The sequence below is a fragment of the Anolis sagrei genome, chromosome X, assembly GCF_037176765.1.
Source record: "Anolis sagrei isolate rAnoSag1 chromosome X, rAnoSag1.mat, whole genome shotgun sequence".
In the NCBI taxonomy this organism is placed as follows: Eukaryota; Metazoa; Chordata; class Lepidosauria; order Squamata; family Dactyloidae; genus Anolis; species Anolis sagrei.
In genome coordinates, this window is record NC_090034.1 from 70,336,943 (window position 1) to 70,363,734 (window position 26,792).

Here is a 26,792-nt window from a genome sequence, read left to right on the forward strand (position 1 = left end):
CCATTGTTCCACGTCCTAGTCTCCAAGGAAGCAGAAAACAAGCTTGCTCCCTCCTCCCTGTGGCTTCCTCTCACATATTTATACATGGCTATCATATCTCCTCTCAGCCTTCTCTTCTTCAGGCTAAACATGCCCAGTTCCCTAAGCCGCTCCTCATAGGGCTTGTTCTCCAGACCCTTGATCATTTTAGTCGCCCTCCTCTGGACACATTCCAGCTTGTCAATATCTCTCTTGAATTGTGGTGCCCAGAATTGGACACAATATTCCAGATGTGGTGTAACCAAAGCAGAATAAAGGGGTAGCATTACTTCCTTAGATCTAGACACTATGCTCCTATTGATGCAGGCCAAAATCCCATTGGCTTTTTTTGCCGCCACATCACATTGTTGGCTCATGTTTAACTTGTTGTCCACGAGGACTCCAAGATCTTTTTCACACGTACTGCTCTCGAGCCAGGCGTCACCCATTCTGTATCTTTGCATTTCATTTTTTCTGCCAAAGTGGAGTATCTTGCATTTGTCACTGTTGAACTTCATTTTGTTAGTTTTGGCCCATCTCTCTAATCTGTCAAGATCATTTTGAATTCTGCTCCTGTCCTCTGGACTATTGGCTATCCCTCCCAATTTGGTGTCGTCTGCAAACTTGATGATCCTGCCTTCTAGCCCTTCATCTAAGTCATTAATAAAGATGTTGAACAGGACCGGGCCCAGGACGGAACCCTGCGGCACTCCACTTGTCACTTCTTTCCAAGATGAAGAGGAAGCATTAGTGAGCACTCTCTGTGTTCGTTCACTTAACCAATTACAGATCCACCTCACCGTAGTTTTGCCTAGCCCACATTGGACTAGTTTCCTTGCCAGAAGATCATGATGTTGTGATGTGCGAAGGACTGAGTTCTGGAAGGATCAAAGCAGTGAGCACATCTGCTTCAGAAGTCAGAATTTATTTATTTATTTACTGTGCTTATATACCGCTGTTCTCAGCCCAGGGGCGACTCACAGCGGTGTACATTTAAAGAACAGGGTGCAAATTACAAGATACAATCTAAAATCAATCTAGCAATAACCAAAAAAAATCGTCATCCAAACATCTACAATATCACTAATACAAAAAACCATTCGCGTCATCTCATCATTAAACCACAATCCAGTATCATTTTCCGTTGTTCCATTCCTGTCGTCATTGCCAATTATTGCACTTCTTGTTCGAACGCCTTCTTGAACAGCCAAGTCTTTAGTTTCCTGCGGAATATCATCAGGGAAGGAGCCAGTCTGATGTCCACGGGAAGGGTGTTCCACAGCCGAGGAGCCACCACCGAGAAGGCCCTGTCTCTCGTCCCCGCCAGGTGTGCCTGTGAGGTAGGCGGGATCGAGAGCAGGGCCTCCCCGGACGATCTCAAAGTCCTCGTGGGCTCGTGGGCCGAGATGCGGTCAGATAGGTATCTTGGGCCGGAACCGTTTAGGGCTTTATAGGGCAACGCCAGCACCTTGAATTGAGCCCGGTAGCAAATCGGCAGCCAGTGGGAGCTGGTACAGCAAGGGCGTTGTATGCAACTACAACTCCCAAATGACAAAATCAACTCCCCTCCCAAACCGACCAGTGTTCAAATTTGGGCATATCGGGTATTTGTGCCAAATTTGGTTCCGTGAATGAAAATACATCCTGTATATCATATATTTACATTACGATTCATAACAGTAGCAAAATTACAGTTATGAAGTAGTGACAATAATAATTTTATGGTTGGGGTCAACACAACATGAGGAACTGTATTAAGGGGTCGCGGCATTAGGAAGGTTGAGAACCACTGACCTACATTCATCTGTGCCGAGGCTGGAAAACTAACTTTCTTTCTTTCTTTCTATTTTGTTTGCATTGCAACCCCCTGAAGCTCTCAGTCACCACACTCTTTTTTTCTCTCCCCTTGCTTCACTTTCTGTCAAGTGAAGATATAACCATCATGAATTGATAGCCCTCGCCCTCCATGAATTTGTCTATTTCAAGTCTCTCTATCTGCATCAGCAATACGCCTTTGCAAGCAATCTATCATGCATAATCTGAAGGAATAAAACTGCCACGCTAAAAAAAATCACGGAAATGCCAGCAATACATCAACTGCCAGATGGATCAAATATGCAGCTAAGTAACATCAACCCACTAAAACATTAAAATTCCAGGAAATGGTTTGTTTTGATAGCAAGAAAAATGGTAAATCTTGGCATTACCAATTTATCTAAATCTACAAAAAAGATGGCTTTAAAGGAAATAAATGTATTGGGACAGAAATCAATACTGGAGTAATTAGTTCCTTGCGCTGCTGGCTATACAGACAGCCCTCCACATTTGCAGGTCTCCCTTTTGTGGGTGTGATTATCCATGAATTTGATTAATATACAAGAGTTATCCGGAAAGTAAGGTTCAGTGTGCCCAGGAGGGCATCTCTCTTCCGGTATCAGTCATGGGTTGAGCTTCCAGGTTTTCGCCTGCCACTTTTGGACTCTCACTTGCTGAGGTGTTCCTGCGAGTATCCCTGTAGATCTTAGAAAACTATTTCCTGATTTCAGGCGTTGTCTTATTGGCTGATATCCATGCACGGGATGGACCGGAGATGTCACTGCCTTGGTCCTTTCACTGTTGGCTACTACTTCCTGGCGGCTGTCAGGTGGTGTAATACCAGCTAAACAGTATAATTTCTCCAGTGGTGTGGGGCATAGACATCCTGTGATAACACGGTATGTCTCATTAAGAGCCACATCCACTGTTTTAACATGGTGAGTATTCAGCATGTGTATTCAGCAGCAGAGTACCAAAGCACAAGATCAGATGCCATCACTGCGTCTGGTTGTGATCCCCAGGCTGTGCCAGTCAGCTTTCGTACGATATTGTTTCTAGCACCCACTTTTTGCTTGATAGTCAAGCAGTGTATAATAATGCAGCGAGTAATAGTAAAGATTTTTAATTAAAAATTATTGACGGTGAAATATATATAAAAAATAAATCCCAATGCTGCTCAGCCAAAATTATAAAGCTCACAAAAGGTAGAGGGATTATGGTAGCTGAACCAAATGTATATTTAAAAGTTAGGAACTGGGAACCACTGGAACTGAGAGACGTAAAATGATTCTTCAAATGAATTCCTCTGCGACCATTTTACTATTAATCAGGCTGAGGTAATATTGAGAGTTTGTTCTGTAACACACACTGTGCCACTATGGTTTTTTAGAGGCTGCTGTGAAGTTTACTTTAGTAATACTTTGACCACAAAGGTATTCACAATGAGGCTGGTATAAGTTGAATAAAATAACAAGAACATTTATTGAACAGGCTTAAATTATTCAGGTACAAAAGCTTAATGGTTTCAGTAAAATACTGAAATAAAAAACTTGTGGTTGCGTTACAGTCAAAATCTTTAAAACTTCTGGGCTACAAGTCTTCAAAGTTCCAACACAGAAAATTACTTCAGGAAATAAATCTCTGACAGTAACTCCCAAAAATGTTCCTTAGGAATCTAGCCAAAATTCCTGAACTAGACTACCCTAGGAATTGAACAGACCACTAATGGGGTACTGCTCCACACAGTATTCTAGCTATAATCTCAATAGCTACTCTGAATACTTCACAAAAGACTAACCCAATCTTCTTCTCTAAACCCAAACTTGCTCTCACTAACACCAACATTTCTTCTCTCTAACAGCTCCGAACCCCAACTGCCTAAACTGGGACTTCAAGCCTCAGCTTAAAAGACACTTTTTTCCTCTAGACCACTTAGACTCCGCACCCATTTTTCTAGCCAATCCTAGCCTTCCTATTTTCCTTCTAAGACTTGAACATGCCCCCTCAAGGCAAGCCTAACTAAGATGACTTTTCTCTGTCTCCCTTTCCTAAAATGGATGCCGTGGCTTCGCCAGGCCCACTCCCTTAGGCTTTAGGCAGTCAGCTAAGGTAAGGGATTCATTACACAGTGCTTCTTGTAAATCAGAGCATGGCCCAGGGTAACTCATAGGTATTTGGGTGTGCTGCAATGTTCCAGAGGGATTCCTTTCCAGGTAATCCTCAGAACTCAAGATGCTTGTCTGTTCTTAAGGTGAAAGCACACGTCTGTGTTTTAGATGGATTAGGAATCAGATGGTTTTACCTGTAATAGGCAGTAAGAGCACCTAAAGCTTCTGAGAGCTTCTTTTCAACCATTTCAAAACTCCCTGCTTTTGGAAAAACAAGGAGGCGATAGGGCCTCTTTGAGGAGAAGATGGGGCAATGCTGACAGGGGATAGGGAAAAGGCAGAACTACTTAATGCCTTCTTTGCCTCAGTCTTCTCACAAAAAGAAAGTCATCTTCAACCTCAGCAAGATGGAGTGGATGAGGGATTAGAGGACATCCAACCCCAAATTGGGAAACAAGTCATCCAGGAATACCTGTCCGCTCTAAATGAGTCCCCAGGGCCAGATCAACTACACCCAAGAGTACTGAAGGAATTAGCGGAAGTCATTTCGGAACCATTGGCAACCATCTTTGAGAGTTCTTGGAGAACGGGAGAAGTTCCAGCAGACTGGAGGAGGGCCAATGTGGTCCCAATCTTCAAGAAGGGAAAAAAGGATGACCCAAACAACTACCATCCGGTCAGCCTCACATCGGTACCAGGCAAGATTCTGGAAAAGATTGTTAAGGAAGTGGTCTGCAAACACTTAGAAACAAATGCGGTCATCGCTAATAGTCAACATGGATTTATCAAAAACAAGTCATGCCAGACTAATCTGATCTCTTTTTTCAATAGAGTTACAAGCTGGGTAGATGCGGGGAATGCTGTGGATGTAGCGTACCTGGATTTCAGTAAGGCTTTCGACAAGGTCCCCCATGACCTTCTGGCAAACAAACTAGTCCAATGGCAAAACTATGGTGAGGTGGATCAGTAATTGGTTAAATGGACGAACCCAGAGGGTGCTCACCAATGCTTCCTCTTCATCCTGGAAAGTGACGAGCAGAGTGCCATCTGCAGGGTTCTGTCCTGGGCCCGGTCCTGTTCAGGATTTCTATTAATGACTTAGATGAAGGGCTAGACGGCATGATCATCAAGTTTGCAGATGACATCAAATTGGGAGGGATAGCCAATACTCCAGAGGACAGGAGCAGAATTCAAAACGATCTTGACAGGTTAGAGAGATGGGCCAAAACTAACAAAATGAAGTTCAACAGGGACAAATGCAAGATACTCCACTTAGGCAGAAAAAACGAAATACAAAGATATAGAATGGGGGACAGTGCCTGGCTCGAGAGCAGTAGGTGTGAAAAAGATCTTGGAGTCCTCGTGGACAACAAGTTAAACATGAGCCAACAATGTGATGTGGCGGCAAAAAAAGTCAATGGGATTTTGACCTGCAATAATAGGAGCATAGTGTCTAGATCTAGGGAAGTAATGCTACCCCTCTATTCCGCTTTGGTTAGACCACATCTGGAATATTGTGTCCAATTCTGGGCACCACAATTGAAGAGAGATATTGACAAGCTGGAATGTGTCCAGAGGAGGGCAACTAAAATGATCAAGCGTCTGGAGAACAAGCCCTATGAGGAGCGGCTTAAGGAGCTGGGCATGTTTAGCCTGAAGAAGAGACGGCTGAGAGGAGATATGATAGCCATGTATAAATATGTGAGAGGAAGCCACAGGGAGGAGGGAGCAAGCTTGTTTTCTGCTTCCCTGGAGACTAAGACTTGGAAAAATGGCTTCAAACTACAAGAAAGAAGATTCCATCTGAACATGAGGAAGAACTTCCTGACTGTGAGAGCCGTTCAGCAGTGGAACTCTCTGCCCCGGAGTGTGGTGGAGGCTCCTTCTTTGGAAGCTTTTAAACAGAGGCTGGATGGCCATCTTTCAGGGGTGATTTGAATGCAATATTCCTGCTTCTTGGCAGGGGGTTGGACTGGATGGCCCATGAGGTCTCTTCCAACTCTTTGATTCTATGTTTCTATGATTCTATGCTTGGGCGGTGATGGCACGATTGTCAGCATAGATGAAATTCTCTGTCCTTCTGGCAGTGGCCGATCACTTGTGTAAATTTTAAACATTGATGGAGCAAGCATGCTCCCCTAAGGACTAAACCACAACAACTAACTCAGTCTAAAACAATCATCCTAACCACTACAAGCCCTCTACTAAACACATACTTCACATACAATCTATGAGGCTCATATTCTCTGCCTGTTGGTTTTAACTTCTATTTTCTGCTCCTTTAAAATATCACGGTTTAAACACCCTTCTACTTTTAATAACACTCTTCTAAATTGGAAAACCACATTTGGTTTTAAAGATGTGCATTACAGAAATAGCTCCTTAGGCTTTTAAAAGAAAAGTGGAGGCGTTCTTCTTCAAAGTTGCTTTCAATCCTGTCTGCCGCGACAACAACAAAGATAAGGCGCTGTGAGTGGCTCCATTCAAAAGCCGTTAACGTGGTCAGCTTTCCTTCTCTTTTCTTGCCTCTCCACCTCCCAGACTCCAAATCTCAAAGAGAGAATGAGTTCGGTTCCTAATCTCTTCTCTCTCCACGGTTGCTGGCATCTGAGCAGATTTTGCAGCCCTGGGTTTTCCAGGGCTTTGGAACCAGAGCCGTATACAAAGAGAGAGGATGTGAGTCAGAGCCAGAAGGAAGTGGGCTGCTGAGGAAACGGTTCTGTCTGCCCACAGGATCCTGTGAGGTTTTGCTGTGCCTGAAAAGCTGATGTGCCAATATGTGGGATCCAGATGACTATTGTTGCTAACTGACATCAAGTGGACTTTGGTGACTCCATGAATGAGAGAACTCCAAATTCCGCATCACAGACAGGTCTTGCAGACTCAGGGCAGCCATCAGGAATGCGACCGTCCTCTTGTCCTACTTTTCCAACCTTTTCGAAAGAGCCATGTCTTCTCATGACATGGCCAAAGTACAAAATCAACTTGACTTCGAAGGAGAGTCAAGCTTGATATGTTCCAGGACCCATTTATTTGTCATTGTGGCCATCCATGGTGTCTGTTGACCTCTGCTCCAGCAGGCAGTAGGACTTTAATGAGTCCATGAATGATTTTATTTATTTATTTATTTACTTTATTTATATACCGCTTTTCTCAGCCCTCAGGCGACTCAAAGCGGTGAACAACATCAATACAAAACATCACGAGATAAGTATAGGGCAATTAAAAACAATTGTAACATCAATCATTAAACATCCGTATAACAATCATTAGCGCCTCAACAGTAAAATCAGAATCCAGTCTCGTCATCCATTATACCGTATTCCTATGTTCAATGACACTGTTTAATCAAATGCTTGTTCGAACAGCCAGGTCTTCACTTTCCTCCAAAACGCCAGCAGGGAGGGGGCCAATCTGATATCTGCAGGCAGGGCGTTCCACAGCCGAGGGGCCACCACTGAGAAGGCCCTGTCTCTCATCCCCGCCAAGCGCACCTGTGATGCAGGCGGGACAGAAAGCAGGGCCTCCTCAGATGATCTTAGTGTCCTAGCCAGTTCATAGGAGGAGATGCGTTCGGAGAGGTAAGTAGGGCCAGAACCGTTTAGGGCTTTATAGGCTAACGCCAGCACTTTGAATTGTGCCCGGTAGCAAATGTCCTGGTCGGCACGGGAAAGGCGCCCAAGTCCGTCAGACGGGAAGGGAGTTAAGTTGCGCCAGTGGAGCTGGCGCAACAGAGGAGTAGTATGCTCCCTGAGTGCCGCTCCTGTTAGTAACCTGGCTGCCGAACGCTGGACCATTTGAAGCTTCCGAGCAGTCTTCAAAGGCAACCCCATGTAGAGAGCGTTGCAGTAGTCTATACGGGATGTAACCAGAGCGTGGGACCTCCAAGTCTGTAAGGCCTTTGACAAAGTCCCCCATGACCTTCTTGCAAGCAAAGTACTCAAATGTGGTCGAGGCAATGCTACTATTGAGTGGACCTGTAATTGGTTAAGCGACCGAACCCAAAGGGTGCTCATCCATGGTTCCTCTTCATCCTGGAAAGAAGTGACTAGCAGAGTGCTACAGGGCTTAGTCTTCAGCCAAGTATTGTTCAACATCTTTATTAATGACTTGGGTAAAGGTACCTATTGATCTACTCACATTTGCATGTTTTCGAACTGCTAGGTTGGCAGAAGATGGGGCTGACAGCGGAAGCTCACGCCGCTCCCCGGATTCGAACCCGCGACCTTTCAGTCAACAAGCTTAGCAGCTTAGTGGTTTAACCTACTGTGCCACCGGAGGCTCCTATTAATGACTTAGATGAATAGTAGTAGTAGTAGTAGTATTTTTATCCGCCTCTCCTCGTGGCTCGATAAAATTTTAGAGGCCATGTTTATCAAGCTCTGCAGATGACTCCAAATTAGGAGGGATAGCGAATACTCCAGGAGACAGGATCAGAATTCAAAATGACCTTCACAGATTAGAGAGGTGGGCCAAAACTAACAAAATGAATTTCAACAAGGACAAATGTAAGATACTCCACTTAGGTAGAAAAAAAATGAAATGCAAAGATACAGAGTGGGTGACACCTTGCTCAAAACAGTCCATGTGAAAAAGATCTTGAAGTCTTCTCTGCTGGAGCTAGGTGTGAATGTTTCAACTGATCACCTTGATTAGCATTTGATTGCCTGAACATGAAAGGCACTGCAGACTACTTCAACCAGAGAAGTCAGCCATAGCAGAGCCCCTGATGAACCAGCCTGGACACAGCATATTATTTCAGAACACAGAAATGCTGGACCACTCCAACAACCACCATGTCAGACTACACAGAGAAGCCATTGAAATGCACAAGCATGTGGACAATTTCAACAGAAAGGAAGAGACCATGAAAATGAACAAAATCTGGCTACCAGTATTTAAAAACTCTAAAATTACAACAGCAAAACAGCAGAGAGGAAACAACCAGGCACATCTTAACACCTCTCAACAAAAGATTTTCCCAGGCTCAGCTAGGCCTTCAAATGCTAATGAAGGTGGTCAGTTGAAACATTCACACCTAGCTCCAGCAGAAAAAAGCTCTTTGCCCCACCCCAGCCATTCCACAGATATATAAACCCATTGTCCTAATTCCAACAGACCTCACAACCTCTGAGGATGCTTGCCATAGATGCAGGCAAAACGTCAGGAGAAATGCCTCTAGAACATGGCCCTATAGCCCGAAAAAACCCACAAGAACCTAGTGATTCCAGCCATGAAAGCCTTCGACAATACAGAAAGGACAAAACTATATACCAATAGTCCATGGGGTTGCCGCTGCAGTCCACGGGTTGGGCACCACTGATAAAAACAAACTAATCACGCAGCAACAGGCAGGACACAGAAATCAGTAATGGTGCCATGAATGTGGAGGAAGGAAATCCTATAAATGATGTGTTAAAGCACAAATATGGCAAGGCAGCAATAGAGAGCAACAACAACCATTTATTACCCGTCTCTTTTGGGTTCACGAATGAATGAGGTGGATTTTAAATGGAAGATCGCTGCGTAAATGAGAAGTGTGGTAAGGCCCTGATAAGGAGAGAGAGCTCAGTGGTCTGACAACATAAAATGCTGTCCCCAAGAGAGGCTTAAAAGGAAGCCAGAAGTGTGGGGAAGGGGGCTTTCTCCCCCAAATACAACAGCTGCGGAAGGAAGAGAGCCAAGGAAACAAAGGCAAAACATCAAAGCGTCTTTTCAGCTTTCAAAGAGACATTCATATTTCACAGCATCAAAGAAAGCCCAAGGGACCTGGGTCGTTCTCATTCATTTATACACACACACACATGAGAAAACACTGCTGTGTTTTTACTGAGAGCTGGGTGGGAAGATTCAAGAGAAAGGGGGATTTTAAAGGAATCTACAAGTCTAGGTTCTTGTGGGTTTTTTCGGGCTATAGGGCCATGTTCTAGAGGCATTTCTCCTGACGTTTTGCCTGCATCTATGGCAAGCATCCTCAGAGGTAGTGAGGTCTGTTGGAATTAGGACAATGGGTTTGTGTATCTGTGGAATGGCTGTGGACAATTTCAACAGAAAGCATGTGGACAATTTCAACAGAAAGGAAGAGACCATGAAAATGAACAAAATCTGGCTACCAGTATTAAAAAACTCTAAAATTACAACAGCAAAACAGCAGAGAGGAAACAACCAGGCACATCTTAACACCTCTCAACAAAAGATTTTCCCAGGCTCAGCCAGGCCTTCAAATGCTAATGAAGGTGGTCAGCTGAAACATTCACACCTAGCTCCAGCAGGGAAGAGCTCCTTGCCCCACCCCAGCCATTCCACAGATATATAAACCCATTGTCCTAATTCCAACAGACCTCACTACCTCTGAGGATGCTTGCCATAGATGCAGGTGAAACGTCAGGAGAAATGCCTCTAGAACATGGGCCTATAGCCCGAAAAAAACCCACAAGAACCTAGTGATTCCAGCCATGAAAGCCTTCGACAATAAATCTACAAGTCTCCTGCAAGGAGAGCCAAAGAAGCCTCTCGGCCCTTCAACACAGCCGTATAACCCACCATATCAAGACAGATAATCCACAATATCTGCTTTGAACTGGATTTATTTATTTATCGTGTCAGTATCAACCAGAAAATTGCATTACATTTCTAACAGAACAAAACAAACAAACAGACGCAAAACAAAATTTGCAAGCTTGGTAGTTGATTAAATGTCCTTTGACCAGTATCTGGCCACTTGCAGTGCCTCTGGTGTTGCTGCAAGAAGGTCCTCCATTGTGCATGTGGCAGGCCTCAGGTTGCATTGCAGCAGGTGGTCAGTGGTTTCCTCCTCTCCACACTCGTATGTTGTGGATTCCACTTTGTAGCCCCATTTCTTAATGTTGGCTCTGCATCTCGTGGTGCCAGAGCGCAGTCTGTTCAGTGCCTTCCAAGTCGCCTAGTTTTGTGTGCCCAGGGGGGAGTCTCTCATTTGGTATCAGCCATTGGTTGAGGTTCTGGGTTTGAGCCTGCCACTTTTGGACTCTCACTTGCTGAGGTGTTCCAGCGAGTGTCTCTGTAGATCTTAGAAAACTATTTCTAGATTTAAGTCGTTGATGTGCTGGCTGATACCCAAACAGGGGATGAGCTGGAGATGTCACTGCCTTGGTCCTTTCACTATTGGCTGCTACTTCCCGGTGGATGTCAGGTGGTGCAATACCGGCTAAACAGCGTAATTTCTCCAGTGGTGTAGGGAGCAGACACCCCGTGATAATGCGGCATGTCTCATTAAGAGCCACATCCACTGTTTTAGCGTGGTGAGATGTGTTCCACACTGGGCATGCATACTCAGCAGCAGAATAGCATAGCGCAAGGGCAGATGTCTTCACTGTATCTGGTTGTGATCCCCAGGTTGTGCCAGTCAGCTTTTGTATGATATTGTTTCTAGCGCCCACTTTTTGCTTGATGTTCAGGCAGTGCTTCTTGTAGGTCAGGGCACGGTCCAGAGTGACTCCGAGGTATTTGGGTGTGCTGCAATGCTCCAGTGGGATTCCTTCCCAGGTGATCCTCAGAGCTCGGGATGCTTGTCTGTTCTTGAGATGAAAAGCACATGTCTGTGTTTTAGATGGGTTGGGGATCAGCTGGTTTTCCCTGTAATAGACAGTAAGAGCACCTAGAGCTTCGGAGAGCTTCTGTTCAACTATCTCAAAGCTCCCTGCTTGAGCAGTAATGGCACGATCATCAGCATAGATAAAGCTCTCTGTCCCCTCTGGTAGTGGCTGGTCATTTGTGTAAATGTTGAACATTGATGGAGCAAGCACTACAAATAAGGTATGTGCAGAGTGCATAAGAATTCATTCATGGCCCTCCGACACTTTGAGGGACTGTGACCTGGCCCTCTGTTTAAAAAGTTTGAGGACCCCTGATTTAGTGTGTATTCAATCTTTCGCCGAATAACAACCCAAGGCAGTTTGTGGTTGCTGTGTGTCTTCAAGTCAAGAAATGACTGGGAGGAAAGAGGAAGCCAGCTATGCCATTTTGCTCCAGGATCAGGATCTCCTTGAAAGCAAAAAGCCTAGAGCAACTGCAACAACTGGATCCATCGTGGATTAAGAGTTAGTGCCTGTTCCCTTTCAGTTAGAGCAGCGTTTCTCAACATAGGGGTCAGGACTTCTTGGGGGGGGGGGTCACAAGGGGGTTTCAGAGGGGTTGGCAAACACCATCCAAAAACAGTATTTTCTGTTGGTCATGGGGATTCTGTGTGGGAAGTTTGGCCCAATTCTATCATTGGTGGGGTTGAGAATACTCTTTGATTGTATGTGAACTATAAATCCCAGGAACGTCTACTCCCAAATGTCAAAGTCTATTTCCCCCGAACTCCAGTAGTGTTCACATTTGGGCATATTGAGTATTCTTGCCAAGTTGGGTCCAGATCCATCATTGTTTTAAGTCCACAGTGCTCTCTGGATGTAATCTATATAAATAAAAATGTAATGTGCGTTTGTGGGATTAATATAACTCTAAAACTGGACGAATTGACACCAAATTTGGACACAAGGCACCTAACAACCCAATGTATGTCGTTCACTAAAAAAATTGATTTTGTCATTTGGGAGTTGTAGTTGCTGGGATTTGTAGTTCACATACAATCAAAGAGCATTCTGAACACCACCAACAATGGAATTGAACCAAACTTTGCACACAGAACTCCCATGACCAACAGAAAATACTGGAAGGGTTTGGTGAGCAGTGTCCTTTGGTTTTGGAGTTGTAGTTCACCTACATCCAGAGATCTCTGTGGACTCAAACAATGATGGATCTGGACCAAACTCTACACGAATACTCAATATGCCCAAATGAGAACACTGGTGGAGGTTGGGGAAAATAGAATCTTGACATTTGGGAGTTGTAGTTGCTGGGATTTATAGTTCATCTACAATCACAGAGCATTCTGAACCCCACCAACGATAGAATTGGGCCAAACCTCCCACACAGAACCCCCATGTGGGCCACAGCAACGAATGGCAGGGGACGGCTAGTAATAATAATAATAATACTTGATTTATACCCAGCTCCATCTCCCCCAGGGGGACTCAGGGTGGCTTACATGAGGCCATGCCCACCAGTACAGAAAACACAATATTACACAAAAGCATAACACAATATAACACCAAAGCATAACCGAACTAAAAAATAAAAAACATAAAATGCAAAACCGATATAAGTGACACAGAAGTAAAAAATCAGACATTAAACACACAGGATTGCACGAGGCCGGGCCACATTTAAGGATAAAAATTATAAAATTTTAAAACACTGGGAGATTGGGCAATGGAAATTATTGAGGAGGGAGATCCAGGTTGAGGAATTAATTGCACAAACCATAAAACAAAGTGCCTCTGAGGACATTTGTGCGAAATTTGGTCAGGAAGTATTATACATGGGAATAACCAGGTTTTCAGGTTCCTCCTGAAGATTGCCAGCGTATGGGCTTGGCTAATACCTCTGGGGAGTGAATTCCAGAGCTGGGGAGCCACCACAGAGAAGGCCCTCTCTCTCATCCCCATAAGTCGCACCTACGATGCAGGCAGGAGCAAGAGAAGGGCCTCTCCGGAAGATCGAAGAGGTCGTGTGGGTTCGTAGACGGAAATGCGGTCGCGCATTTGGAGTTGTAGGTGAACTACAACTCCAAAACTCAAGGTCAATGCCCACCAAACCCTTCCAGTATTTTCTGTTAGTCATGGGAGTTCTGTGTGCCAAGTTTGGTTCAATTTAATCATTGGTGGAGTTCAGAATGCTCTTTGATTGTAGGTGAACTATGAATCCCAGCAACTACAACTCCCAAATGACAAAATCAATCCCCACCCCAACCCCGTTGGTATTCAAATCTGGGCATATTGAGTATTTGTGCCAAATTTGGTCCAGTAATGAAAATACAACCTGCATATCAGATATTGACATTATGATTCATAACAGTAGCAACATTACAGTTATGAAGTAGCAACGAAAATAATGTTATGGTTGGGGTCACCAAAACATAAGGAACTGTATTACAGGGTCACGGCATTATGGAAAGCTAAGCACCACTGAGTTAAAGAGTTTAAAGTCAATGAAATAAGACTCACAAGTTGTATGATGCCAGTGGTAACCAGCTATTTTTATTTATTTTGCAGTCTACTTGGCTCTTCCACCAGTGCGGGCCAGCAAGGCCATTGCAGAATCCATAAAAGCAGCCAATGCTGAATTAAAGTAAACCCATTAAGCAAATGGACAAATTATATTTACAAATCACTAGGAGAAATTGAAAAGAACACAAAAACACCCTTATTTACTCCAATCCAATGTTCACTTTTTGGGGCTAACTGACCTTGTCGTAATTAGTGTGCATTAAATTAACACAATATGGTAATTTAGTACTGAGCTGAAGCAAAAGATGCACTTGAAGTTGCTCTTTGAAGGATGTCACCTCTAATATAATAACCATAGCTCAATGCTATGTGACCCTGGGATTTGTAGTTTGGTAAGGCATCAGCATTCTTTGGCAGAGGAGGCTCAAGATGTTCGAAAACTACAACCCCCAGGAGTCTATAGCACTTTTTTTCATGTCAGGAGCACTTTGAGAAACTTAAAGTTGCTTCCAGTGTGAGAGAATTAGCCATCTGCAAGGATAGAGGGGTAGCATTACTTCCCTAGATCTAGACACTATGCTCCTATTGATGCAGGCCAAAATCCCATTGGCTTTTTTTGCCGCCACATGACATTGTTGGCTCATGTTTAACTTGTTGTCCACATTTTTTTTGTTGTGTCAGGAGCTCCTGTTGTGAGAGAATTGGCCGTCTGCAAGGACGTTGCCCAGGGGACGCCCGGATGATTTGATGTTTTATCATCCTTGTGGGAGGCTTCTCTCATGTCCCTGCATGGGGAGCTGAAGCTGACAAAGGGAGCTCAAACTGCTCTCCCTGGATTCGAACCTCTGACCTGTTGGTCAGCAGTCCAGCCGGCACAAGGGTTTAACCCACTGCGCCACCGGGGGTTCCAGAGCACTGAACCAAGGCAATTAAAGTGGATCCATTCTGTAGCATAGATGCACCCCACTGCTGGAGACCCCGGTGGCACAGTGGGTTAAACCCCTGTGCCGGCAGGACTGAAGACCGACAGGTTGCGGATGAGCTCCCTCTATCAGCTCCAGCTCCTCATGCGGGGACATGAGAGAAGCCTCCCGCAAGGATGATAAAAACATCAAATCATCCGGGTATCCCCTGGGCAACATCCTTGCAGACAGCCAATTCTCTCACACCAGAAGCGATTTGCAGTTTCCCAAGTTGCTCCTGACACGACAAAAAAAAAAACCCATTGCTAAGCAACCTTTTTTGGCCAAATGTCAGAGTGCACTTTTTGCCGCTGCGCATTACATTCAGCAGTATTTTTTTTTTCTGTTTCAGAGTTTTGGAAATTAAGGTGCGCACCAGATCCAATGGCACATGAGAATCAATGTTCAAACACCAGCAAAGGCAGCACAAAATGACCAATAGGTAGAAAATCAATACTTCCAACAAAAAAGAATAATAGAATCAGAATTGGAAGAGACCTCATGGGCCATCAAGTCCAACCCCATTCTACCAAGAAGAAAAATTGCATTCAAATCACCCCTGACAGATGGCCATCCAGCCTCTGCTTAAAAGCCTCCAAAGAAGGAGCCTCCACTACACTCCAGGGCAGAGAGTTCCACTGCTGAACAGCTCTCCTTACAGTTAGGAAGTTCTTCCTAATGTTCAAATGGAATATCCTTTCTTTCCTGTAGTTTAAATCCATTGTTTCACATCCTAGTCTCCAGGGCAGCAAAAAACAAGCCTGCTCCATCCTCCCTATGACTTCCCCTCACCTGTTGATACATAGCCCTCATCATGTCTCCTCTCAGCCTTCTCTTCTTTAGGCTAAACATGCCCAGCTCCTTAAGCCGCTCCTCATAGGGCTTGTTCTCCAGACCCTTGAGCCTTTGAGTTGCCCTCCTCTGGACACGTTCCAGTTTAGAGTCAACATCTCCCTTCAATTGTGGTGCCCAGAAATGGGCACAGTGTGATTTCAGGCATGGTCTGGCCAAGGCAGAATAGAGTCTGGAATGCTTTGAAAAGGGGAAGGAGGGGGCGAGAAGCCCTTGCAAGTCAAGAATATCTATTAATCTTATAAAAGAATTTTTCCCTGAAATATTTCTTAATCTCCCCTACAGATGTATAGGCATTTCCCCCTGCAAGCCTTTGCAATCCATATGTACCTACCTACCTATATGCTGGCAAGAGTCATGACAAACGCCAGAAATCGGTTTACTCAGTGTATGGAGAATGGGGGACGTCACCTACCTAATTTGACCTTCAAAACTACGTAAAACAAAACTTTAAGTATGTGCCTACATTATAAAAAAAATCTGCTTCATACAATGGGTTTTATTAAGTTTTGAAAAAAGGAAGTTATGCTGCTGCACCCTGTATATAGGGTTTGCAAATATTGCAGGAGGAAAATGCAAACGTTTCAGGAGGAAATGCATATGTGAATTTAGTATATATAACTATAGATCTATATCTAGCTCTGCATTGTTTATATAGGCATTGAATGTTTCCCTGTTACTATGTTGGAAGCCATCTGAGTCCCCATGGGGAGATAGGGTGGGATACAAATGAAGTATTATGAATTTTTTTTGTCGTGTCAGGAGTGACTTGAGAAACTGCAAGTCGCTTCTGGTGTGAGAGAATTGGCCGTCTGCAAGGACGTTGCCCAGGGGACGCCAGGATGATTTGATGTTTTTATCATCCTTGTGGGAGGCTTCTCTCATGTCCCTGCATGAGGAGCTGGAGCTGATAGGAGCTCATCCGCCGCACCCCGGATTTGAACCTGCGACCTGTCGACTAGTCTTTAGTCCTGCCAGCACAGGGGTTTAACCCACTGCGCCATCGGGGGCTCCCAGTATTACGATGATGATGATGATGATGATTATTATTATTATTAAGTTTATTATTATTAATACCATATTGTTTTTGCTGACCCTCCTTTTCCACTTACAGAATTAGTTTACTGTTATTCTCTGAAATACGGTAAATATTCAAAAACATGTAACCTACTGATGCCTCAATTTATGTAATTTTATTGGTATCTATTTTTATTTTGAAATTGACTAGTAGCTTCTATATTTCTCACCCTCGGCTTATGCTCAAATCATTACATTTTCCCAGCTTTTTGTGGTAAAATTAGGCACCTCAACTTATATTTGGATTGGCTTATACTCGAGTATATACGGTAATTATAAAAGCTCAAGTGTATACAGGGGATACTTCTGAAATGGTGGGAAACTACAGCAGGGTGTGTCAACGCACAGTTTGCAGCAAAACCATGGTTTGCTTTTGGGTTTTTTGTCAGGTTTTACAATGTATTGTAATGTAATATAGCTGAGTAATGCACTGCTAATGGGCTTCTATTGCGAATGCTGAGTAATGCATTAACTGTATATAGAACTTCATTTGGGGAATGTGTTCTGGCCTAGTCCAGGTGATTGTGAATGATGTAATCCTGGGTCTGAGTTAAGTCAATGAGTTGGGAACCAATCAGTGATTGCTATGTGTAAATGAATTGTATATAAGGAAGTCATGTACAGTGTATTCTCTCTCCTTGTGCTGTGATGTTGTTCGTCGAAGGCTATATGTAATTAAAGAACCTGTCTGCTAAGACAAGATACAACTGTATGCTGTGGTAAGTCTGTAATATCATCTAGACTGGGGGAAAGACAATGGTAAAACTGACAATGGCCGGCATGTGCTCAAGTCTGTAAAAGGTTCCAGCGTGACTGCAGGCTGTGGGAGCAGTTGACTGAAAATACTGAGCAGGAAGAAGCTACTGGAAAGCGCTGAAGTTGTGCAACTGATCTGCTGCTGAATTGTGAAGTTAATCTCAACATTTTCCCCCAAGTATTTCCAAGCCATGGTTGCTTGAATCCATGGATGTCCAATCGGTGGATACAAAGGGCTGATTGTATCTATATTTCATCCAATGTTGTCCCAAACTATGAAATTCGCAGGTCAAAACAGCAGGCAGCCCTTTGAGCCGAGAAGATGAGTCTGTTCCCAGACATATCAAGGAAAATAACATTTGACAGAAAGGACAATTGAGAAAAGTCCCGAGGAGGGATGGGGAAGACACAACTCAGGAACTACATGTGGCCTCCAGAGCTTGGTCTCCAAAATCTTGCAGGGTCCAAAAAACTCCTTCAAGGTTGAGGTTGAGAAACAATTTCCACATTTCACACTATTATTTTGGTCTTGAAGACCTCTTTTGTTTTAACAAGTGATGCACCTTGATTTGTGGTTTGCTTCCTGCAATTAAAAAGCCTACAACGGACTGAAAGGGGCAAAGATGTCTCCCTAGAGGTATCTAAAGGCAAGTATTTTTGCAGCCCTCCAAGGTACATTGCAGGGTACTATGGCCTCCAGCTGATCTTCAAGGTGGTCTCACATCCAGAAAGCCACCTTAAGATGACTCAAAGTGCCTCATTGACAGGTATGAAGGGGTAGACAGCAAGCACGCTTGCCATTTTCAACAGCATCCTTTGCAATCCCTCCATCCCCTCCCCCTATTGATTTCCCCATTCGTTCATTCAAATTTCGACTTGGCAGGCCTTCCCCGGATGTTGAGGAGAAGCAGGAGGCCCAAGCAAACCGTGGCCGGGGCACACATGGCAATGGGTTCCTTCAAGACCAAGAGAGTGTAGATCGCACCTGCAAAGAGACAAGAGGAATCGTCAAGTCTTTTCCCCTAAAATACAAAAAAAAATATCCTTGCAGCCCCTTATTAGCAAATTCTAGTCAGCCTTTGCCTTCACTCTTGGTATGAACTGATGCTATTTTATTATTATTACTAGCTGTCCCCTGCCACGCGTTGCTGTGGCCCACATGGGGGTTCTGTGTGGGAGGTTTGGCCCAATTCTATAGTTGGTGGGGTTCAGAATGCTCTGTGATTGTAGGTGAACTATAAATCCCAGCAACTACAACTCCCAAATGTCAAGATTCCATTTTCCCCAAACTTCACCAGTGTTCACATTTGGGCATATTGAGTATTTGTGTAGAGTTTGGTCCAGATCCATCATTGTTTGATTCCACAGTGATCTCTGGACGTAGGTGAACTACAACTCCAAAACCAAAGGAGACTGCGCACCAAACCCTTCCAGTATTTTCTGTTGGTCATGGGAGAACTGTGTGCCAAGTTTGGTTCAATTCCATCATTGGTGGGGTTCAGAATGCTCTTTGATTGTAGGTGAACGATAAATCCCAGCAACTACAACTATAACTCCCAAATGACAAAAGCATTTTTTGAGTGAAGGACATACATTGGGTTGTTAGGTGTCTTGTGTCCAAATTTGGTGTCAATTCGTCCAGTGGTTTTTGAGTTCTGTTAATACCACAAACGAACATTACATTTTTATTTATATAGATTATTATTATTATTAATTTCCACCCTGCTTCTATTATTATTGTTGTTTACACAAAAGCACAGTATGTCACAGCAAACAAGATCTACATGATGGATTTTGTATCACAAAATCACAAGTCGAACACTTCCCAAGCATCTAGGACTGTGTGATGTATTTTCAAATTATGCGCACAGATCCAAGTAAGGTGGCCTTTTGCAGTTGACAGATCGTGACAGATTATTATTATTATTATTATTATTATTATTATTATTATTATATTAGATACATAACAAGGTTGTTGTTGTTGTTCATTCATTCAGTCGTCTCCGACTCTTCGTGACCTCATGGACCAGCCCACGCCAGAGCTCCCTGTCGGCCGTCACCACCCCCAGCTCCTTCAAGGTCAACATAACAAGGTTAGTACACAGCAAACAAGATCACAATGCTGGTTTTTGTATTGGATCCCACATCGGACACTTCCCAAGTGTCTAGGGCAGGGGTCCTCAAACTACGGCCCAAGGGCCGGATACGGCCCTCCAAGGTCATTTACCCGGCCCTCGCTCAGGGTCAACCTAAGTCTGAAACAACTTGAAAGCACACAACAACAACAATCCTATCTCATCAGCCAAAAGCAGGTCCACACTTCCCATTGAAATACTAATAAGTTTATATTGGTTAAAATTGTTCTTCATTTTAATTATTGTATTGTTTTAAAGTTGTTTTTTTGCATTACAAATAAGATATGTGCAGTGTGCATAGGAATTCATTCATGTTTTTTTCAAATTATAATCCGGCCCTCCAACAGTTTGAGGGACGATGACCTGGCCCTCTGTTTAAAAAGTTTGAGGACCCCTGGTCTAGGGCTATGTGGTGTATTAATAATAATAATAATAATAATAATAATAAGCTGCTGAGCTTGTTGACCGAAAGGTGGCAGGTTCAAATCCAGGGATTAGCGAGAGCTTCCACTGTCAGCCCCAGCTTCTGCCAACCTAGCAGTTCAAAAACATGTAAATGTGAGTAGATCAATAGGTACCGTTCCGGCGGGAAGGTTATGGCGCTCCATGCAGTCATGCCGGCCATATCATCTTGGAGGTGTCTACGAACAATGCCAGCTCTTCAGCTCAGAAATGTAAATGAGCACCAACCCCCAAAGTTGGACATGACTGGACTTAATCTCAGTGGAAAACCTTTACCTACACCCTGCTTCTATTATTGTTGTTGTTGTATTTACTTACACCCTGCTTCTATTAATATTATTATATTTATTCACATCCTGCTTCTATTTATATCATCATTATTATTATTTATACCCTACTTCTATTATTATTATATTTATTCGCACCCTGCTTCTACTATCGTTATTGTTGTTTTTGTTGTTGTATTTATTTACATCCTGCTTCTATTATTATTATTCACACCTTATCTCTATTATTATTTACACTCTGCTGCTATTATTATTATTATTATTATTATTATTATTATTATTATTATTTGAAACACAACAAGATGAGTCCACAGCAGACACTTTGCTGGCTGAATTGGATCACACGTCGGACACTTCCCAAGTGTCTAGGACTGTGTGATGTATCGGCGAATAATTCGTGCAGATCCCAGTAAGGTGGCCTTCAGCAGCTGGCAGCTGGCAATTTCGTCAGCGCCGATTGTATTTAAGTGCAGGCCAAGGTCTTTAAGCACTGCACCCAGTGTGCCGGTCACCACTGGGACCACCTTTACTGGTTTGTGCCAGAGTCTTTGCAGTTCGATTTTTAAATCCTCATATTGTGTCAGCTTTTCCAGTTGTTTCTCTGCAATCCTGCAGTCACCTGGGATTGCGACATCAACAATCCATACTTTGTTTTTTAACACGATTGTGAGGTCAAGAGTATTATGCTCCAAAATTCTGTCTGTCTGAATCCGGAAGTCCCAGAGGATTATTATTATTATTATTATTATTATTATTATTATTATTGTTATATTTCTTTACATCCTTCTTCTGTCCCAAGATCAGGACCCAAAGTGGCTTATAGCTTTAGAAGGAATCCAATGAAAACTATAATACAGTAGACTCTCTGTGAGAACCAGAATTCAAACAACTAGAACTCCCAAGCAAAATAAATTAAGTAATTATATTTTACTTAGGAGCCCCCGGTGGCGCAGTGGGTTAAAGCACTGAGCTGCTGAGCTTGTTGATCGAAAGGTCGCAGGTTCGATTCCGGGGAGCGGCGTGAGCTTCCGCTGTCAGCCCTAGCTTCTGCCAACCTAGCAGTTCGAAAACATGCAAATGTGAGTAGATCAATAGGTACCGCTCCGGCGGGAAGGTAACAGTGCTCCGTGCAGTCATGCCGGCCACATGACCTTTGAGGTGTCTACGGACAACGCTGGCTCTTCGGCTTAGAAATGGAGATGAGCACCACACCCCAGAGTCAAACATGACTGGACTTAATGTCAGGGGACTACCTACCTTTACCTTACAATAAAATCAATTTTAAATTACAGTAAAACTGTGTTACACTGCGTTTGTCCTTATTTGCCTTCACTTGTTTTTAATTATTGCGTGTCAATATTAATATCAAATCAATGTGGCAGGGTATAGTATGGGGTATTCTAAAAAGGTAAAGGTAAAGGTAGTCCCCTGACATTAAGTCCAGTCATGTCTGACTCTGGGGTGTGGTGTTCATCTCCATTTCTAAGCCGAAGAGCCAGCGTTGTCTGTAGACACCTCCAAGGTCATGTGGCTGGCATGACTGCATGGAGCGCCGTTACCTTCCCACCGGAGCGGTACCTATTGATCTACTCACATTTGCATGTTTTCGAACTGCTAGGTTGGCAGAAGCTAGGGCTGACAGCGGAAGCTCACGCCGCTCCCCGGAATCGAACCTGCGACCTTTCGATCAACAAGCTCAGCAGCTCAGTGCTTTAACCCACTGCGCCACCGGATGGGGTATTCTATTAGACCTATTTTTCATAGTAACTCTCAAGCAACCGGAAATTCCATTTTTCATTTTCCAAAGTTTTCTTTATTGTTATGATCAGCAGAATCATTTTTCCCATTCAACCACTGGATAACAAAATAAAACAGTTTTGCTCCATTGCGGCCAAGCTTTTTCTCTCCAGACACAGTCCTTCTGCATTTTGGGACAATTGCATTCAAAAAGACGCCAGCAACTCGATAAGATCGCAATGCAGTTTTTAAAAGATAATATCAGTAGTCAATTACCGAAAGCTATAAGAAGTGGAACAGCTGTAGAAAGTTTCCAGACCACTGATCGCATCATGAAGACAGAGTGTGAGCAGCATAAATTAAGGCCAGAAAATCCATATGAACCCCTTCCTCTAATGCAGAATTCACCAATAATGCAAACGGATGAGTAGTTGGCTTTTGGCGCCCCCTACTGGATGCATGGAGAGCCATTTTCTCAAGGGATTAAAAAGCTGGGAGGCTTTTAATCAATTTATTTTTGGGATTTCATATAAGGGATGCTCGACATGTATTAGAAATGTCGAGCATCCCTTATATGAAATCTCAACAATAAAAATACACCAAAACCCAAAATGATATGTGCCCGTACCTTGGGAAGTCTGACTTGGCCATGGTAGTCCATGCTCTGGTTACATCCCGTATAGACTACTGCAACGCTATCTACGTGGGGTTGCCTTTGAAGACTATCCGGAAGCTTCAAATGATCCAATGCTCGGCAGCCAGGTTGTTAACAGGAGCGACACTCAGGGAGCATACAACTCCTCTGTTGCGCCAGCTCCACTGGCTGCCACTTTGCTACCAGGCACAATTCAAAGTGTTGGCTTTAGCCTATAAAGCCCTAAACAAGTGGTTCTCAACCTGGGGTCCCCAGATGTTTTTGGCCTACAACTCCCAGAAATCCCAGCCAGTTTACCAGCTGTTAGGATTTCTGGGAGTTGAAGGCCAAAAACATCTGGGGACCCCAGGTTGAGAACCACTGCCCTAAACGGTTCGGGCCCAACTTACCTGTCCAAACGGATCTCCTCCTATGAACCTGCTAGGACGCTAAGATCGTCTGGGGAGGCCCTGCTCTCGGTCCCATCTGCATCACAAGTACGGTTGGCGGGGACGAGAGACAGGGCCTTCTCAGTGGTGACCCCTCGGCTGTGGGACGCCCTCCCTACAGAAATTAGATCGACCCCCTCCCTGCTAGCATTTCGGAGGAAATTGAAGACCTGGTTGTTTGAGCAGGCATTTGAGCAGCCTACCTGCGTGACCACATTTCCATCTACGAACCCACACGTTTATTTATTTATTTACTTACTTTACTTGTATACCGCAGTTTCTCAGCCTAACAGGCGACTCAACGCGGTTTACAACAAGAATAAAAATCAACAACGATATACAATATAAAACCACAAAAGCATAATATACAATATTAACACAACAATAGATAACACAATGCATCTCATAACTAGAATCATGATCCAATTTGTCGTCCAATTTTCCAATTCCTGTAAACTTCGGTCATCTCGAAGCGCACTTGGCGGGGACACGGGACAGGGCCTTTTCCGTGGTGGCCCCCCAACTCTGGAACACCCTCCCCAAAGACCTTAGACAGGCCCCTTCATTGGCTGTCTTCAGAAAGAACTTGAAGACTTGGCTTTTCCGATGCGCCTTCCCAGATTAGGAAATCTCCACTACCAAGTCCCATAAGCACTTTATCAGAACCAATGATGGTTGCACATTGCACATTGCACTTGCCCTAGAAGCCCCTTATACACCTCCTGTCACATTAGCACTTTTAATCTTGTACCCATTCTCTGGCCCGACCCAGTTTTATTGTGTTTAGTGTATTGTGCCTGTTGTTTATTTTGCTTTATTCTGTTTTTAATTGTTTGATTTGCTTAGATTGTACTGTTGTGTTGTGTGTTGAGGCCTCGGCCTGTGTAAGCCGCATCGAATCCTTCGGGAGATGCTAGCGGGGTACAAATAAAGTTTAATAATAATAATAATTAATAATAATAGGCAGTGTAACTAATATAGAAATATGGAACAATTGGATGACAAGACTGGATCTTGATTTTAACTATGAGACGATATGAGATGTTAAAGCTTATTGTTATAAGTATTTATCCTTTTAAATGCTTAACTGTTTTTATCATGTTTTATGTATTGTATTGTGGTTGTGAACCGCTCCGAGTTGCCCTGAGGGCTGAGAAGAGCGGTATAAAAATGTAATAAATAAATATGTGTGTGGAGACAAGAATCCCTTTGCTTTCAGATCCTTCTGTTTTACCCCAAGTTTTGATCATGAGCAAAATTATTTTAAAAACATGGTGTTCAAGATTACCTTCAGGCTACGTGCAAAAGGTTTATGGGAAGCCTAAATGCATTTCCTATTTAGAGTTGGATCTCACCTCCGCTTTAAGTGGAGAAAAGACATAAATAAGAATAAGAACAATAAAAATAATTCTGGAGATGAGGTGCCAAAAGGGGGAGCCAAAGCCAACTACTAATACGTATTCATTATCGGTTAAATGGGTTGCGTTGTAGAACTATATGCAAATACAGGTTGGTTTTGAAGATATATGAGAAATGGGTGCACTTGATAATATAATAATCATTATTATAACCATGGACCATATCCTCAGTTGTTGCAAGAAAATCGCACAGACTACAAACAGAGGCACAACTCTGTGGCCCAAATGATTCACTGGAACTTATGTCACAAGTACCACCTGCCAACAGTAAAGAATTGGTGGGATCATAAACCCGCAAAGGTCGTGGAAAATGAACATGCAAAAATACTGTGGGACTTTCGAATCCAGACTGACAAAGTTTTGGAACACAATACACCAGACATCACAATTGTGGAAAAGAAAAAAAGTTTGGATTATTGATGTCGCCATACAGGTGATAGCCGCATTGAGGAAAAACAACAGGAAAAAGTCAGCTGCTATCAAAACCTCAAAATCGAACTGCAAAGGCTCTGGCATAAACCAGTCCAGTTGGTCCCAGTGGTCATTGGCGCACTGGGTGCCGTGCCAAAAGATCTCAGCCGGTATTTGGAAACAATAAACATTGACAAAATCACGATCTGTCAACTGCAAAAGGCCACCTGACTTGGATCTGCACACATCATTCAGAAATACATCGCACGGTCCTAGACGCTTGGGAAGTGTTCAACTTGTGACTTTGTGATACGAACTCCAACATATAGATCTCATTTGCTGTGACATACTGTGCTTTTGTGTCAGAATAATAATAATAACAACAACAACTTTATTTTTGTCTGGGTGTGATCCTGGACTCATTGCTGAGCCTGGAACCCCAGATCTCGGCGGCGACCAAGGGAGCCTTTGCACAATTAAAGCTTGTGTGCCAGCTGTGCCCGTACCTTGGGAAGTCTGACTTGGCCACGGTAGTCCACGTTCTCGTTACATCCCGTATAGACTACTGCAACGCTCTCTACGTGGGGTTGCCTCTGAAGACTGTCCAACGGACAGCAGCCAGATTGTTAACTGGAGCAGCTCTCAGGGAGCATACAACCCCTCTGTTGCGCCAGCTCCACTGGTTGCCAGTTTGCTACCGGGCACAATTCAAAGTGCTGGTTTTAACCTTTAAAGCCCTAAACGGTTCTGGCCCAACTTACCTGTCCGAACATATCTCCTCTTATGAACCGTCTAGAAACTTGAGATCGTCTGGAGAGGCTCTGCTCTCGGTCCCACCTTCGTCACAGGTACACTTGGCGGGGACGAGAGACAGGGCCTTTTCAGCAGTGGCCCCCCGGCTATGGAATGCCCTCCCTAGAGAGATTAGATCTGCTCCTTCCCTCTTAACATTTCGGAAGCAAGTCAAAACGTGGTTGTTTGAGCAAGCGTTCACAAACACAGAGTAACGGATATGGATAAATGACATAGGAAATTGATGATTAACGATGGAATCGGACAATGCTTGACAATAAGGAGACGCCAATGATGTTGTTTTTATTGTTGCTGTGGTTTATGTAATTGCAATGTTTTTAAATTGTTTTGTGATACTATGTACTACTGTTTTGTTGGAAACCGCCTTGAGTTGCCAATTGGCTGAGAAAGGAGGTATACAAATACAGTAAATAAATAAATAAATAAAATCCCGCCTCCATCTCCCCGAAGGGACTCGGGGTGGCTTACATGGGGACAAGCCCGAGATTCAACATAGTTAAAATATGACAACAAAATTCATAAAAAAAAAATTCAAGCAATATAAAACAACCACAACATACAATACATAGCAAACATCTAGCAACCTCCAATGGTCTGAATAGTGTACAGTACTGAGTTCAAGCGGGTGACTGGTGCAAATCACTTGCCACAGGATAGGGTTGATGGATAAAGTGCTACGGAAAATAACAAGATGAGGGTCTAGGGGGTAGTATAAAGAGAGCACTACATCTCTAAAGAGGGCAATGGTAATGCGTAAGATCTGATTA

The 26,792-nt window shown here is 43.6% G+C and overlaps 2 protein-coding genes across 2 annotated transcripts in view; one reads left to right on the forward strand and one right to left on the reverse strand.

Annotated features, from left to right (window-relative positions):
• The window catches only part of LOC132780783 (zinc finger MYM-type protein 4), a 225,586-nt gene that overhangs the window by 19,903 nt on the left and 178,891 nt on the right, over window positions 1-26,792 (forward strand). The window lies entirely within an intron of this gene.
• The window catches only part of TMEM35B (transmembrane protein 35B), a 29,062-nt gene continuing 16,302 nt past the window's right edge, over window positions 14,033-26,792 (reverse strand). The window contains exon 3 of the mRNA XM_060784562.2: window positions 14,033-18,664. Within this exon, the coding sequence (XP_060640545.1) occupies window positions 18,540-18,664 (125 nt within the window). The 3' untranslated portion in view covers window positions 14,033-18,539. The remainder of the gene's footprint in view (window positions 18,665-26,792) is intronic.